Here is a 17,383-nt window from a genome sequence, read left to right as displayed (position 1 = left end):
TCTTGGATGTTGCCTGTGCGCGTGGAGTTTATTTCATTAGCGGGCACTGGTTGTGGTGCTTGCCGACGGTGACGAGCTGTGGCTGGTAGTCATCCTTGCATTTTTCAGCATAGCAGCTGTCGCTGCGGTCATTTCCAGCGATACGATACTTCACCAGCTGCTGGTAGACTTGCTTCATGCGCTGAATGTTGATACGGCTGGCTACCGAATGGTTTACCATCGGTAGTGGGTAATCTTTACCAATAATGCATTTTGTAGCGCGTTGAACGCTTTCTGGAGCTGTCCATGGCTCGTGGATGTATTGAATGGGCATGTTTTTTAATACTGGCAGGTATTTTCTAGATAAGTTTACGGATTATTAGTAATATGTATCATTAGTTGCCTATAGTCAATAGCCGTGTGGTTGTTTATACCTGATATAATCCCCATTCGGATCGGCTTTCCTTCCAAACTTGACCGGACAGTAACAATGAAAAAACTGCTGAAAGAAACTTGAACACGACAGCCACATCCACATACCCGCGTTGACGGACCAATCAGCGTCGAGCAGCAACTCTTCAAACACCTGTAAGTGATATCAACAAAGCGTAAATTCAACACATCAGTTCCTCTTACGCCTCTAACATCACTTGAGACCTTCATGCCTTCCTCCCAGGATATCCACAAGTCGCCCCTGGTGAGAAAGCAAGCAACTGCGTGTCTGGCAAGATGATGGATCCATCCTTCTTCTCGCAGCTGTGTCATGATGGCGTCTATCCAAGGAAATCCAGTTTGACCCTAAATGTAAGTGATATCACTATTATTTCCTGTAAATTATTAAGAATTAGGTTTAGTATATTTACATTAGCCCATTTTGCAAGCGCTTCAGCATTTTTATCCCATGGAATTTGAACGCAGATAGGATTTCCTATCATTTTATCAAAATTCGGGTTTTTTGTTGCTGCGCAGTAGAAAAACTCTCTCCAAAGGAGTTGTCCATGTAGGGACAAAGGTGGAAATGCTTTCTTTATCTTTTTGTATAAATCAGTCAACTGGTAGTAGAATAATCTAGTAGATAGACATCCAAATCTTAAATATGGTGATAATCCTGTTTGGGAAGGTAGTAGACTTTGTGGGGTCATCTTAGGTCTACCAAATGATGCAACCCATGCTTTGCGTTCGAGATGACGCTCTAATCTTCCTAAAGCTTCACTTTCACCACCTTGCCATACAGGTGGCACTAAACCTTCAGTATCAAAACCCAATTCTTCTAGTGTAGGCACTCCATATTTATCGTCATGGTCCTCGGTTAAAGGTGTGTGCGCTCCGTTAAGGGTTTTAATTGTAACGGGTTGCTCTGCTTGTGGAGGTGGGTGCATACACGCAATTGCAGCAAGAAATTGATGATAAGTTAGTGGGGCCCGTCCAGAATTACGGTCAATAATATGTTGCAAGTGGTAAAGGGTATGCGACACTCTTTGGATCACCGTAATACCCAACTCATTACATAATGTCGTGATGTTGTGGTCGCGCACGCGACCAAAGGGTTCAGGGTCCTCTTCGAAGGTCAACGCGGTGGTTCCCCATTCTTTGAATAATTTCGGGAGTGCATCGGCGGGTTGCCCACGTACCACGAATAGACGAGAGTTTAGTTTTCGTAGAGATTTATCAAGGTCCTCCAAGCATTGCAGGAGAAATCTAGAAAATAAATTTATTTTGAGTATTTGGTACGTAAAAAATAATTCAAAATGGCGTCTCACCGCCATTTGTTAATCCCAACATTTGACGAACCAGCAAACCATGGGTCTAGAATAAACACGCATCGAAATGTTTTGGCCCCTTTGAGACCCTCACGCAGTGACGGGTTGTCGTGCAGACGTAGACCCTTTCGAAACCAGTGCACCATGTGTTTTTCGGGAGGTGCCTCCCGACCGCCCCCCAATTGGCAGTTCATGTACCGCACCAGTCAGACGAATGCATAATGCCAAAAATCACTTTTGTTATGATTTTAATATGAAATCAAACCGAACCCGCTGGAAAATTTGCTACGTACAGCTCAAGACCGAATCTCGATTTGCTAGAATAAAGCGGATGTGGTTAATGATTAACAGCGTTGGCGGCAATGCACGTCCGTGCCAACGTGACCGCCGAGTTCTTCGGGAGGCACCGATTGGTGGGGCGGCGCGCCGTCACGTTGCCGCCGGCGTGCGCGGCCATTGAAAGCGCCGCCGCCGCCGCAAACGGGGGAGAAAACGTGCGCGCTAAATGTCAAACGCATACAGCTTCAGGTATTTAGTGAATAAACAGACTGAAAAGCTAACAACAAGAGTGCTTTTGTGTGTTTACGTCAACTATAATAATTGGCGTTAGGAATCCTCAACTAATCCGTTGAATTGTTGTCATGGAAGTGTAGAGAAGAGAGTTTCACATCAAGGAAACTTTTATCTTACTTATAATCATTATTTAAATATTGATGGTGGAGATTAATAACTTCCGGCGGTGTAGCGACTAATTTAAAAACATTAGATGCAAAAATCTTCACTTGTTTTCACTTGGATGTGAAGAATTAACAAGTATAACCTACAAAAGCTAAGATTTTATAGTTTTACTCACTTTACTGTACTTACGTTGAGATTTGTCGTGATTAAAATTGTTTTAATGAAATAATTGTGTTGATAAACGTGGTAGTAAAGTGTTTAGTGACGCTAATTTAAAAGATAACCTCACTTTTAACATCTACCAATACAATATAACCAAACAATTTAATTTCTTTTGTTTTTCAGTAGTAATTAATTTTGTCTTTGGGACAAATACAAAATTAACAAAAAGTAATAATTAAATGATTATTATTTTTAATTGATTGCGAAAGTTATTAACCTTAATTTACACCATAACCTAAAATTACATTTGCATTGTATGTGCATGATTATTTCCTTTTTTCTTTTTCATATTTGTTTGTTTCACAATTAGTTATTGTAAATTCGCTACATACTTAACATTTTCATGACATGATGACACAGAAAGTCATCTTGTTCTGCATCTCACACAATTAGTGATTAATTAAAGATGCGGCGTCCTTGAAATGTTTTTTTTTCTTTTGTCGGCGTAAACAATACTATATCTTATATTGTATTGCATTGAAACAGAACAGCGCAAGGAGAAAATTATTACTAATTGTAATCAACAATCGCGAATCTACAATAGGATGCGTTGTTGAAGGTTTTGCAAAATTCAGATTCAAGTTTTAAAAAAATATAACGCTGTACTCGTATACTTATTAAAAGAAACATTGTAGTTCAGTGCTACTTATTTCTTTATTGGATCTTTGTGTGTGTGTGCTACTTGAATTTTATGCATCATTGTTTAATTGTTTAACTTCATTGAAACTTTTGCGAACGCGGTAATTAACTTGTTAATTGTTGTAAAATTCTAGGCAATATGGAATGATTTGCATATTTTTAACAAAAAATTGCTACGTGTAGGAAATTTGGTCTTAATTTTTATGGTGTACGAGTAGAGTAAAACAATTGCATATTAGGCACGCGCCATTTTGAAATTCAGGTTAATTTCTTAATGTAATTAAAAATTAAAGCAAAAATAATTGAAGTAGTAGAACTGGAAGAAAAAGAAGAAGCACGTCAATCACTGAAGTATATTTATGTACATATTGTACATAGTAAACAAAGATTTGCATGTTGTAACGCTACGTTATATAAACATGGATTACCGCTCTGATTTTTACTTTGCGTGCTCTTTGCCCTTGCATTTCTTGCTTTATTCCATGTAGGTATTTAATACTTGGATCAATGTGCATCCATAGGAAGTTCTCTTTTGGTGTGCTAACTTTAATATTAAAATAAGATTTCTTAGTAATTTAATTTGAGTTATTGAACTCAATAAAATATGAATGTCAATGATCTTAGTAATAAATGCGTTTTTATAGCTTTAATTAACAGTGGATATTGAAGTTTGTTTTGTTTCTTAGTTGGGTTAATAGTTTTGATAATGAGGTAATAAACAAACAATGGTTTACATACAATTATACTATTTAGCAAACTCGAAATGTAAAACATTGTTATGTTGATTCTCACGTTTTTATGCGAATGTCAGCGAACGCTAAGATGCAAAATGGCTAACATTCATTGTAACTTCCTGTAGTTGTAATGTTAGGTATTTTGATTTGATTTACAATAGTTTCGAGGAGCGGGCAATAGGGCACAGATGTGAATGACATTTCTCTTATGTGACCGATTCAATCATGTCTGATGAACGAGTAGAAAGGAACCTAGTGATGTGGACTACTGAAAGACTCAGGCACGACTGAGCCCTGTGCTTTCTACGGGCTACAATTTTTATACCTGAGCCCGATCCGCAAAAAGGGGTGGGGGAAGGCACGCGCTGACAGTGCAGGCAGCGGTACCGGTTGGTAGAAGGGTGTAGGGGATAGTTAGGGTTATCCTTGGTGACGCACCTTCCCCCACTCCCCATTACTGGTTAGGCATAGTTATAAAGAGGCTACTGGCAGTCATTAAAGTTCTTAGTTCTCTCTGAGTGGCGATGCAGTGCAGTAGCAGGTTTTCCGGTTTCTCTCTCTTCATTATTGGTTTTAGTTCTATCGCACTACTTCGTATCCCACTCTCATTACATTAACAAATTGCTTTACAAATTATGTTATTGATTATTTTATTAAGTTACGATGCAATTTGTATTGCACAAAACACCTTTGTTGTTATAATTCATTCCATAGTTCTTAACAGTATCTGAAACCTACGCGTGACAAAACCTAGTGAATAATTTATGAATGGGTGGCAGTAGTAGCTTTTCATGAACTACTGCCCAACTGTTTATGCATGAGGAGCATATTTACGTAGAGTTGCATTCAATTTAACCATCACGACATGTTTGTACTTCTACAAAGGGCTAGCAGTAGACTGTCCACGTCAGCCCACGTATTTATACTCATGACAAGCGAGGGTTACTTTATTGCACGGTTCGTATCGTATCGTATGTTTACAAGTAGTTCACCAGTTGGAAATGAATGAGTAAGTAAATTCCATGTAGATTGCATGTGCATCAATTGTTCACAACCTAGACGATAATCACTAAATAATCGTCACATGTATCAACCTAATACTGAGTGTACAAGTATTATTAATAATAAAATGACGAAAATATTTGAGTAATAAAGTATTATTTATGCTTATATCGGGAATCTCTATTAGTATCATTGACTATCATTCTCTTGTTATATACATTGATTCAATTTTTACTCACAAGAGGGCGATAGTGATATTGAATTAAAATTTCGGTTGTGTCGATTTTTATCACTGCGCGATAAGATTTCAAATTTAGCTTTGAAATATGCAGAGATTGAACACATTTTCGATTGTTATTTTATTTAAACACTTCAAAATATTATTTTATCACTCTGTATTTCCATTATATAAAGTATTAGTGATATTCTCCCGTATCAAGTCATTTTTTAGGTGAAAAGTGAATACTTTTGGAACCCTTGCTGTTAGCATGCTGACACTTTCGTGTTAGAGGGTAAACGAATTCGTCCCCTACTAAAAAATATAACAAGTAACTAGGGTGAAATAGTAAGGAAAGTAATTCCGATAAATGCCATAAAAACCAAACAGATATATAGAGATAGATATTGATAAACATACATATTCAAAATTATTTAAATTATATCCCAGCAATAACCATATGTCATCTTAAACTATTTTCGAAAGTTTTCTCATCAATTTGTCACCTGCACACTGAATTCAAATTTTGTATTCCCATAATTTTAAAATTAGAAAAGATCTGATTTATAAACAAACATAAATAATTCGCATTCCGTCTGTTAGTGTCAATACATTTATTATTTATGTTTTGTATTCAATTCTCTCCTTTGCTTTGTCTGCTGGTATAGTTTTCACCTGTTCTACTCACAAGTAAGTCTGTTTAGCATGTATATGTGTGTATGTGTTAGTTGGGTGGTGTTAGTGTGACTACACGCCACCTGAACACCGTGCAGGTGTAGTCAGTCATCGGGACGAATCGCGCGTTGTTCTTCGTCATTTCTACGGCAACCATCAAACACTACAAGTGCGCCGCGACGCGACGTCTGCTTCTTCGGCTTGGGCGAAACGTCGATTACCACCGTACGACAACGACCAAACGCGTGCCGGCAACCAGACGCAAGCAACGAGCGCGAGTAACGTTAAAAACCTTAAAAACGTTAAAAAAATTCACGCGTGGTTGACAAACAACGCAATTTTTGACATTTTACCAACCTTACTTAAATTTACTACGCATACGGGCTTTAAACTTCCATAAAATATAAGAAATAATAAATATTTTATTGTGATTATTGCAAAAATTAAAATATTGTGTAATTGTCGTGACAGTTTAAAGTTATTATTACCAAACAATCAGTGAGTGAACGAGCGGAGTATAAGTGTGATGAGTTGTTGCCGTTGTTGCTGTTTGTCATAGAAATACAAGTAAATAAATTGCACTTCGAGGAATCTACGATTGTTGTTATTATCGGTGGAAGCAGTACTCGCGCTGTGTGGAAATCTTTAAGGAATACTTGAAATAATGACTTCCAACTAAAGGTACGTTTGTGTGTTTACATTGGTAGTAATTATTACATGAAGGTTCAAAGGCTTTATGCAGACGAAATTATTTCTACATGTAGAAATCGTGTTTAATTCCATTGAATTTTCAGTGCAGAATTATGCAGATTGTAATTATATAGTTATTGATTAATTACCCGAAAACTATTTGCGATAAAATTATAATTCTTTCAGGAGAATATTCCTAATTAAATTCTACGTCAGTTTTGATATAGATTTTGTTGAGTGGAATATTGTATAAAAAGTTATAAACAATTAAAGTTGAAATTTGAAAAAGAGTTGTTTTGGTATAAAATGCTCTGTAACTTTTGATAAATTATAGTTATCAATAATATTTTTTCATAGATTGATTCAGAAATTAATACTCTATAGTTTCTTGAAGAAATAATTAATATAAATTAATTAGTTTCTGAGTTATTAAAAAATAACTTATTTTTTACCAAGCGAGGTTTTTTTCATATATTATGTGAATTTTATATTATTGTGTACACCCTGTATTAAATCATACAGTTTTCTTTTAATGATTATTTAATTTTTTATAGTTTTATTGAATGCAATAAAATTTTCTCTTTTATTGTCGGCCGAATCAAAGAAAAGAAAAGATTCTACAAGTGCATGACTGCTACCAACTAATTTCTTCTTTTCTATTCTCATTTACACATTCAGCATTAGATAATAAACTGCTAAATCCAAAGAGAAATCAACATAAATCAAATTCAGCATTTTTTTGGTTTTTTTAATCCGTGTTTTACTAACAAAAGTTCGATATCAATTAGAAAATTAGATTCACAAACAGTAATCAACAGACATTACTCTTCCGGATATTCCTCCGATCAGTCTTCCGTGCGAGTGAACTTTTTCTCGGATTGCTGGACATCCAACGTGAATCGTAGATAACTAGAATTAAATATTCTCGCCGTTGCGGTAATGCCATGCAGTTTCGATACAATCGAGCTGTTCTGGTTGTAATTAAAGCGAAATACTCTACCGAAGCACGCTGATTATCTTTCGCTTTGTTTCGACAGATAATTTCTGGAACAACAGAATATTTCGAATTTAACTCAATGATTTATAAGTTGATTGACTTCTTTGGCTCACAAATAGAGTGGTTTTAGTAGCGAGGTACGTTACTCTTAAATTTCGCAAGTAATAATTATTTTTCTACGAATTAACTGAAGAAGAAAGTCTTGTGATTGAATTTGTAGATTGTAAATTGTGTTTTGCCTTTAAATCTTCTTTTAAGTGCTTCAAATATTGAATATATGTCATTATTTGTGATTGTTGTTATTAAATCTTCATTAATTTTCTCATAGAATGTGTTTTAACCTGAAAATGTATTTGGTGTACAATTGGTTGCCTATAGCTCACAAGTTTTCATAATTTTTAGGTTATCTAGATTACTAAATACATTTTTAGTTTTTTTCTCTGGGCGCTTTGTTAAATTTTCAAGTAAACTTTAAATAAGGAGAAAACCAAAACGAAATAAATTAAACAGACACACAAATTAAGATTTGAGGTTATGACCACTTGTTTTCTTCTTGTTTGTTGGTGGTTTGCTGGAATCGAATCGTAAAATCGGCGAATCGACGCTGAGTCGGTAACGAAACGCGCGTGGATAATTGAAATTGCGCGAATAAATAAAATCCGCTCCAGTTACGACAGAGAGTGTGCTTTGCGTAGGAATTCTACGTCCGATGTGGATGTGCCGTACGCTCGTTATTTGCATTATTTTTGTTCCGTTGCGCGTTTTCGCATTTCACGTCTTGTATTTTTTCTTGCCATTGCACACTCGATAAATGTTTATCCATTCACAGTCGATGAATCCTCTCAATTGTGGAAATTACTAATACTGTTGTCATTGATGCATGAATTTGAATTTGTAAAACTTTTAAAAGCAGAATTTGCAAGTTGAAAACCTTGGAAATTTTGACGGTTTGCATCATAACTTCATTCTTTTTTATGTTTTTTGAGTAATAAAATCAATTGTTTGATTGTTTATTGATTGGCACAAAATGGTGTAATAATGTCTTTATTTTCTGCATAAAAACCTTGAATGTTTTAACTATTTTATGTTTTAACAATTGAAACTTTCTTTGTGTTTTGCATAAAATCATTTGGAGGTTAAATTTCGTAATCTTCTGCATTTTGTCTTCATTACTTTGTTTTATAGTCAGTTATTGTGAATGTTCTTGAATCTAATTGTAATTTAATCAATTCTTTTTTTTTTACTAATTCGTTATTAATTGCATATTTATGATATATTAAGATTTACCTATAGTTTATTTTAAGTTGAGGTTATGATGATGTCAAAATTATAAAAAATAACCATAAATAAAAGAAAATTGTATTGTTGTAATAATTGGTGTCACAAGTAGCAAATGATATTGCAGCAGAGAATTGCAGCCGGTTAAAAAGTGACACTGGAAACAAACGGCAATAAAACACAACTTTAAAGTGAAACAATAACAATGCCATCATTGCCATCTTTTCGTACTTATAGCAAAAATTAAAGACATCAAGACGTCAAAATGCGCACAGTAATATACGATTCGTGTTCTGCAAAAATGCAGCACAAAAGTTTACAGAAAAAAAAAAGAAACAAATGGCAGGAAACCGTCGTACGAAATACTACAATGCAATTTGTCATGTGACACAAGTGCGACATGTGAAATAGCAACACTTTTTACATTTTATACAAAGTGTTAACAAATATTCAAAGAAATTAATTTATTTTATTTTTTAAATATTTTAACACTCTGTATAATATTATTTTGTATTGTGTTGTGTTGTAGTTTTTACTAATCCAATTAAATTTGTTTATTTTTGTTGATATTCAATTTAATTCGATGGAATATCTCTCATATCTTTATTCCCATAACATAATCAAGATGTGTTCGTGAGTTGAACGAATGCCAATCAATTTATTACGACTGTATTATTGCGGCTTGTGGAAAGACACAGACACTCGATAATAATCATCATAACATAAGTATAATCATATCTTCACAATCGTGCAGCTATTTTCTAGTCTTTTGATTTAAATCTACAAGTAGCAACGTGTAATTTTTGTGTTTTTTGCATTCTTACATGATGTTCAAATTGTTTGCATCGTGTAATGACTTTTGTACTTACATCTTTCACTCTTTTCTTTTGTGGATAATAATATTAATCAAAATTATATGAAATTGTACACTTTGGATGAAAGTTTCACGACTTTTATTTGGTTATAAAGACTTTCGGCTTTAGTTTGGTTGTGAATTGATTTAATTTTGCATGTAAATATAAATAAATTGATTTTTAGAGAGTTTTAGGTAAGTAGGTATAAATAATTTAGTGTGAAAATGTTTAAGCAAGGCGTGTCGCCTTATTTTTTGCTACTCGTTGTACTCGTATGAGAGAAATCTGATTTTGAATCGGAATTTAAGAAACAGGTGCTGTTTTATTGAGGATTTGGGAAGTGAATGAAGTTGTGTTCCCACAGTTATAAACAACCTGTCTTTTAGCAACATTTTTGTAACAATCGGAAGTAGGAACTTTGATAAAACACGAAGTTATTTTTAATATTTTATACAAAAAATTAAATTTAAAATTTCGCATAATTTGCAGTGAAATTTCTACTTTTTATATGAATTCATGTTCACTTGTAATGCTTAATAATTAACTGGGTTATTTAATTAAACATTGACAATACTAATTAACCAAAAGTTGATACTTGTTTTTAGTTTTACGTTCTGTTTTTAAATGTTTAAATAAATTATATTTAAATATTTTTGTGTGTCACATGAAATATTATGCACTAAATGCTCAATTCGCAATTAATGTAGGTATTAATTGAAATTTTTCGTGATATTTTAATTTTGATTGTAGAATATGTAACATAAAAATCCAATAAATTAAAAACCAAACGGTACATTATGAGTTGATGATTGTGCAAGCATTCACCGTAAACAAAAATTAGCATTAACAACTACCAAGGAGTATCTGAGCGTAAAATTAAAGATTAGAGAAATTAAAGAATTTGTTTTGTCTGGCAAAAGTGGTCATTTTGGTCATTGCATTCTTTAAAATTGGGCAAAATAAAATCTCTAAACTACTCTAGTGTCTAATAAAAATAACACAAATTGTTACCAACTAGTTTATATTAGGTACTAGTAAATAACGTGTAAATTCTATGTTTTATGTTTTAATAAGAAAAGTTTTATAAATACCTATTAAATACCTGCTTAAAATAGCTTTTAAATAAAATACAGTTATGAGTTCATATAACTTTTAATTGTACAAAGTAAAAATCATAAGGTGTAACGAGCGATCGCTTGAGTAGTGTTATTCTGTTATTCCATGCAATATTTATAAGTTAAGTCATTTATTAGGTGCTACTTGCATGAATATTGTGCAAGTGGTACGCCCTGAACCCCTGACTAACATGGATAATTAATTCGTTTCACTATAACTGCGCTTCTTTTTTCAATAATTACAATTATTAACTATAATAATTTTAGCACAGTTTTCTGCGCATAAAATTTGAAAATTACAAAAAAAAACTGAGTACTTGTATCAACCTAATAAATGTAATAAATTTATTTCGAAAATATATGTTTTATTAACTTTTGTTTATTGTTTCAGATGTGTAGTGACAATGGATTATCGATACGTCTTCGTTTTATTGGCACTTGCGGCTCTTGACTTTCCAATAGTATTAAATCAAGGTAAGATAAAAAGAAAAATTATAAACTGTGGCAACTTTTACAAAAAATATATCTTTCTACATGATTTTCACTTTAGAATTGTTAAAAATGTAGAAATATATATCAAATTCTTTGTTGTTGTGTGTTGAAAGAAGAGTTAATTCATAGTCTTTCCGAATTTTTAAATTCTTATGTTACGTTCTGCTCAGAAGTTGCATACAGTCATCAAAACCCTTTTAAGTGAGGTTATGTTTATAATATCTTTATTTCTCATAATTTTAATACCAAAAAACAAGTTTTATTGGTAATAACGGCATACCGTGTTAAAATTTATAGTTTCTTATAAAGAAATCATTATTTATTGTGTCCACCTTACCAAATTTAAAATTGAACCATTAATTATTAAGTAAGTTATTACAAACGCGCATTATTCCAATTTAACATTATTATTACTGTTATTACTATCGGTCCACTTCTATTGTTATGTTATTTATTTCGGATATAACAAACAAAGTGCAAAGTGCGCAACGAAGTAGAAGTAGCAGCTACCTAATAAATTTAAAATTAGCAATTATTTATTATACATATTATTTCCTGGTCTTCACATTTTTGTTTAGCATTGTATTGTTTTTGGTGGTCGTGTGCAATTTTTAAAGTGCTCAAGCGCTCAAGTTGTGAATTAACAGCTTTACCGAGTGTTGTTACGCTGGTTATGCTTTCATTAACATGGAAGCGCACTTCCTTGTTACGAAATTAGAAAATTCAGCAAGGCGTAATCACAATGCACACTCAAATATTCAAATACTTCGAGTGCATTAATGCAGAATATTAAAATTCAAGTATTTTAATGTCTAGACAGAAAAATAAAAAAAATTATATTTTATTTTATAATTTTTATTATCATAACCTATAACACAGAATGTTTCTTAAGGCAGTTAATGCCTAAATAACAATTTTTCTTTCTTGTATGAACCTATAATTACCATTTTGTGAAACTAAACCCATGTCTATTGTATTCATTACCAAATACGAACACAAATAGGTAATCTTTCATCTTCTCGTTGCTTTTTATTCGCCTCTATTTCCATATCGGCCATTTTGTATGCAAATAGCATCCATTAATTCACTCAATCAATTCAAACGTTGTTTGTTGCTTTGTTTCTCGTATTTTTCGAGGTTTCGTTTTCGTTTTCATTCAAGTATTCACATATTCTTAGCGCATTGCATACTCATGCATATTTCTTAAGTGTATGTATATGTGTTTGTGGCTATATATCTGATTGCTACGGATTCACTTGCCGGAAAGGTGTGCAAGGGTGCGTAGTTCCTCGATTTCCTGCTCTGGCTGTGAAGCGACTGACACGAAACCACCAAAGCACTAAAGACAGACTCGTCTAACGAATGAGAGAATCGAAGAAGAAAGGACGCGAGAGAATAAGCGGGTCTTTCTCAGTGCAATTTGCTATGCACTGACCAATGCACCTGTAAAGTTTAACTAAACATCGTTAATGATGTTGAGTTTTGTGCATGGTGTGCATCGTGGGTAACATTTTCAACGGTTTTCAGAGTATTTATTCCCTTCTTCCTGTGTTACGTTAGAATACGATTCGTTTCGTAGACTTTCTCAAGTGATACAAGTCATTAAGTTGCAACTTAATTCACACTTGGTCGAGTATAATCTATAGGTATATAAAAAACAAGTTTGGGTTAGTTACAGCGTTTATAACTCAAGATCGGCGGAACAGATTTTGATTATCTATGATTTTTTGGATTTATCAAGACCCAAAATAGCAGAATAACTATTAAAATGTCAAAAATTGTGACTTAGAGGGTGTTAAATAAGGGATAAAAATTAGTATACCTATTTAGTCATATCTATAGTTAAATAATTGCATCCCAGATGGCGCTTAAATGCAATATTAGCCATTCTCATAGATTTAAAATACAATGTGACGTCACTAATAAATATTAACACCACTATTATCTAATTTTATGTTTTTAGATTTTATTTCTTGCAACTAGGCTATTAGTATAAGATCACTAACATACAAATCGATCAATTATGGTGTGCATGCATTTATCTTGTCTTCCGCTGCACTGCTTCCGTTTACAATAGCTGTCAAATGTTTGTCAAACGCATGACTACACCAAACGGAACTCCACACAATAACTAGAACGACTAGAATCATCCACTCCCATCCACTCCTTCAACTTGGAACTACTTATTGTAAATTAAACTCATATTTAGAATCATCAAACGAATAAATGTGGCGGAAAATGGCATGTTTTGATGAATTCGCGAGTCGATGCAATTACGATTCTGTTACGAATATTATCCATACGGTATACATAACCTCAATTTTGCTAAAACTTCAACAACCTTGCCAAATTAAAAATAAATTATTAAAATTCTTAATTTTACACCCGCATTGTGTTTTAATGCATATAAATATTTATAAATGAGGACAACGTATTATTTTTAAGTACTTAACATAATTATTTTTGACTTTATGTGTAAATTAAATTGTTATTTATTATTCATGTAGATAATAATGAGATTCAGTGAACTTGCATTCATCATTCGTCAACATTGAAAAATCTTCTCACGCTTATTGAAACTTTCCGAGACACTGTTTAAGAATGCGCGCTGAGTGAAAAAATAAGAGTAATTTTAATTCATTCGTCTGGCCAAGATCATTCAAGAGAATAAAATACACAATGAGAATGAACAACAAGGTCATACGCTTGATTCTGCCACTGAACTACTGAAACTTTTGTTTTTATTACAATAACCTTACATTTACGCCTAAATATAGGCAACTTATGTTACAAAACTTAACATAACCAAACTTTTTAATTCCAGCAATTCCTGATAATCGTTGTTATCTGGAAAACGGCGCTTCCTCGGAAAGTTTCTTCGTCTCCGAAGACAAACCCATTGGTTCCACAATCGGCCAACTTCGTATTCATGGCGATCCACGTACAGGTGGCACCATTGCCCTGCATATTCAAGAACCGGATAGTCCCGTAGCCATTTCACCAGGCACACGTAATCTCACCCTACGTCGACGTTTGGATAAAGAAGGCATAGATGGACCTTCTTCTGTATTTATCAACCTGATCTGTGAACGGTTGCATACTCTAGATCCTGGATTTGTTATTCCTGTAAATATTCGTGTAACAGATGCAAATGACAATGCCCCGGTGTTTATCAACGCACCATATATTTTAAACATCTCTGAAGTGACCGTGGTTGGTACCAGAGTTCTACAGGGTGTTCATGCAGTGGATGCAGATCAACAAGGACCTTTCAGTTCAGTGAGATACTCTGTATTACCAGGAGAACATTCAGATTACTTTGAATTTGAAAATGAATTAGAAGGAACTCTAGTATTGAAGAAACCATTAGATTTTGAAAGTTTAAGGAGTTTTGATGTGAATATCCGTGCACAGGATCATGGTGAACCTCCAAAAACATCTGATACTGTTTTGACTGTCCACGTCGTTGATGCAGATGATCAAAATCCGAAATTTCAAGATGAACGGTATACGAGTTACCTACCTGAGTTGCTTATCAAAGGAGCTAATTTACAGGTCAAACCTAGGGATATCCTGGCACTAGACCAGGATCTAGGTATTAATTCACCAGTTTATTACTCTTTTGGTGGATCTGGCGGAGATTACACTTTCTTTAAAATTAACAAAGTGACAGGGAGATTATCTTTGGGTAAAGATGTTTTGGAGAATGATTTGCTGCACCCTGCAACTTTGGTCATCAAAGCTACCCAACAGGATAATTCTGATAGATATGCACTGGCGACTTTGACAGTTTCCCGAAGGACATCAGTTGGTTTAAGGTTCCTAAAGCGGATTTACAATATACGTGCAAGCGAAGCATTGCCTCCAGGAGCAGTGTTGACTATTTTATCAAACAATAGACCTGGGGAACATCTCAGATATTTTGTAAGCGAACAAGGCTTACTAAAAGTGTTTAGTATCAATACCCGCGGAGAATTAGGTCTGAGAAAGAAATTAGATTATGAAGAAAGGTCCGAGTACACCTTTAAAGTATTTGCAACAGATGGCATTACTGTAAGTTTTTAGTTAAAATAGATTTTTGATTTTGAGGTTATTTTTATATATTTTGTGTGTTTAGAATGATTCTTCGGTTGTTAATATAACAGTAGAAGACGTCAATGAATGGGAACCGCGTTTCCGGTATCCGCACTACGAGTTTTTCGTCTCTGGCCAACCCAATGAAATTGTTGGCAGAGTTGAAGCTGCTGATGGTGATAAAGGTGACCATGTGCATCTCTCACTTACCGGAATAAATGCATCGCTATTTGTTATAAGTCACAATGGCGAATTGCTTTTGAAGGGAGATGGTAGACAAGGAAATGGCGCCATTGCTACTTTTGCGGTGGTAGCTACTGATTCAGGTGATCCTCCGAAAAGGGCGAGTGTTCCTGTAACGGTACATTTTCCTATGTTGGGAAAACAGGGAGCAGTGATTAAAACCAGCGGAGGATCTTCTTTAATTCTCGCTGGTTTGGGAGGAATTTTACTTGTTTTGGCGTTTGTTATTGCATTGCTAGTTGCATACATTATAAAAGCGTACGTAACTTCACAAAATTTCATAATTTCTTCATTCTATTTTGAATTTTTGATTGTTTAGGAGGAAAAGAAGAAGACATGGTGAATTACCAAGTCTCCAACCAGAAAAATCTCAGTCCACGTCACCACCAATGGTGGAAAAAGTGAGCAATCCAATGTTTGCGGGCGTGCGATCTATAAATGTACGTTCGCCAACCGCGGTAGCCATGGGAGGAATACCATCCTTATCTGGAGATCTAAAATCAAGGATGCCGAGTCCAAAAGTGCATCCGGCACCACAACCTCCTAACTGGCCTACGTCGGCTGGTTCACAACGAGTGAAAAAATTGAGTTGGGGAGACGATAAGGTACTATTACAATTAGAAAGCATTAATTAAGTAAGTTTTTCATTTTTCTTTGTATTTTAGACTGATTCTGATAGTGTAAACACAGACAACATGAATAACATCGACGTCTCTCCAAAGACAACTGATAATACGAATTTAACCGTGTATTTTTGATAAAAAGCGATATCTAAATATTTTTTAGCAACAAATGACAGGAAATTGATGTAATGTTTATTCCTTTGATCTTCAAAATCATAAGTTAACTAGTTTTAGTTAAATGATATTCTTTAAGTTAGTGCCTAATATTTTGTAAATTATTTTTCTCTATGATAAAACCATCTACATAATGTAATCATGTTGAATAAACATATTGTGCATCATAAGTCATAAAAGCGAAGAAAGGTAAAGTTGTTTGTGCATGCGTATTAGAGATATGCGCTCCTGGCGGTGGTGCAGTGGCGTGATATTCTGCGCGAATCAGGAGAGAGGGTAAGATAACCGCCAGTGTTTGGCTTAACGTGCATCCTGCAAATTAACCTCCAGTACATTATTACAATGCATCCACGTGCTACGTTTGTGTCCATTTTTCTCCTGTAACCTCCTGGTTATTGTCCTTAGTCACTTGTGGTAGTGTAAAGTAGTGTTTTTGTTCTTCAAATCCAAATATACCAGCATGTAAACATTGGTGAGAACTTTGTTTTTGTTTTTAACTTACAAGTTAAATCATCGCCATCGTAAAATTAATTTCAACATGAACGGAAACATACACATTTATGTAACGGAACTCGTCAATATGGTGGAATTAGTAATCATAAGTAGTGATATTTTCTAGGCAATTTGTCATGCACCATTCTAACTATTCGCGACGCTAAGGCTCAGGGTGACTCGGATTTGTACGAATAACAAACATAGATAAACAGAACATTCTTCTGATATTTTTCTTATTGTATATTGTAATCTTCAAGTGCAAACACGTTTGAATTTTGTTAACCAAATCATCTAGTAAAGTAAAGTGAGGTTAACTTTCATTGGGCAACGAACGAACAATGGCGCGTAGAACAAGTGAGGTTAGCAACAGAAATGATTTCGGTTGGTTTGCATCGTCTTGGACTGAAACAGCCTGCAAAACTGTAAGTAACCACTAAATTTA

At 34.2% G+C, this 17,383-nt stretch overlaps 2 protein-coding genes across 2 annotated transcripts; one reads left to right on the top strand and one right to left on the bottom strand.

The window, feature by feature from the left end:
* On the bottom strand, window positions 1-2,168 carry phr6-4 ((6-4)-photolyase). The gene is made up of 5 exons (XM_065308170.1): window positions 1,740-2,168; window positions 843-1,677; window positions 637-777; window positions 414-565; window positions 1-338 (listed from the first exon to the last, which is right to left on the bottom strand). Exons 1-5 carry the CDS (start codon window positions 1,931-1,933, stop codon window positions 29-31), a joined length of 1,632 nt encoding a protein of 543 aa, XP_065164242.1. The 5' UTR covers window positions 1,934-2,168; the 3' UTR covers window positions 1-28.
* Window positions 2,169-4,596: 2,428 nt separating this feature from the next.
* On the top strand, window positions 4,597-16,616 carry Cad96Cb (protocadherin Fat 4-like Cad96Ca). The gene is made up of 6 exons (XM_065308168.1): window positions 4,597-6,587; window positions 11,232-11,314; window positions 14,157-15,385; window positions 15,450-15,907; window positions 15,969-16,254; window positions 16,315-16,616. The coding sequence occupies exons 2-6, from the start codon at window positions 11,245-11,247 to the stop codon at window positions 16,405-16,407; spliced, it is 2,136 nt and encodes a 711-aa protein (XP_065164240.1). The 5' UTR covers window positions 4,597-6,587; window positions 11,232-11,244; the 3' UTR covers window positions 16,408-16,616.
* Window positions 16,617-17,383: the final 767 nt, after the last annotated feature.

The sequence above is a fragment of the Atheta coriaria genome, unplaced genomic scaffold, assembly GCF_025399875.1.
Source record: "Atheta coriaria isolate IRGN ID8LTWV9N9 unplaced genomic scaffold, Caltech_Dcor_3.1 hic_scaffold_7_pilon, whole genome shotgun sequence".
Lineage (NCBI taxonomy): Eukaryota > Metazoa > Arthropoda > Insecta > Coleoptera > Staphylinidae > Dalotia > Dalotia coriaria.
The sequence above is the reverse complement of the archived record's forward strand: the minus strand, read 5'-3'. Positions and strand labels throughout refer to the sequence as shown.

What these genes read in the sequence shown, in the direction of transcription:
- Cad96Cb (XM_065308168.1), top strand. Translation starts at nt 11,245, where the DNA reads ATGGATTATCGATACGTCTTCGTTTTATTGGCACTTGCGGCTCTTGAC. An exon ending in TTGCAACAGATGGCATTACT is followed by an intron (nt 15,386 to 15,449) that starts GTAAGTTTTTAG and finishes TTGTGTGTTTAG; the next exon opens with AATGATTCTTCGGTTGTTAA. An exon ending in GTTGCATACATTATAAAAGC is followed by an intron (nt 15,908 to 15,968) that starts GTACGTAACTTC and finishes TTGATTGTTTAG; the next exon opens with GAGGAAAAGAAGAAGACATG.
- phr6-4 (XM_065308170.1), bottom strand. Translation starts at nt 1,933, where the DNA reads ATGAACTGCCAATTGGGGGGCGGTCGGGAGGCACCTCCCGAAAAACAC. An exon ending in CGCTTGCAAAATGGGCTAAT is followed by an intron (nt 778 to 842) that starts GTAAATATACTA and finishes ACTTACATTTAG; the next exon opens with GGTCAAACTGGATTTCCTTG. An exon ending in CCGAATGGGGATTATATCAG is followed by an intron (nt 339 to 413) that starts GTATAAACAACC and finishes AAACTTATCTAG; the next exon opens with AAAATACCTGCCAGTATTAA.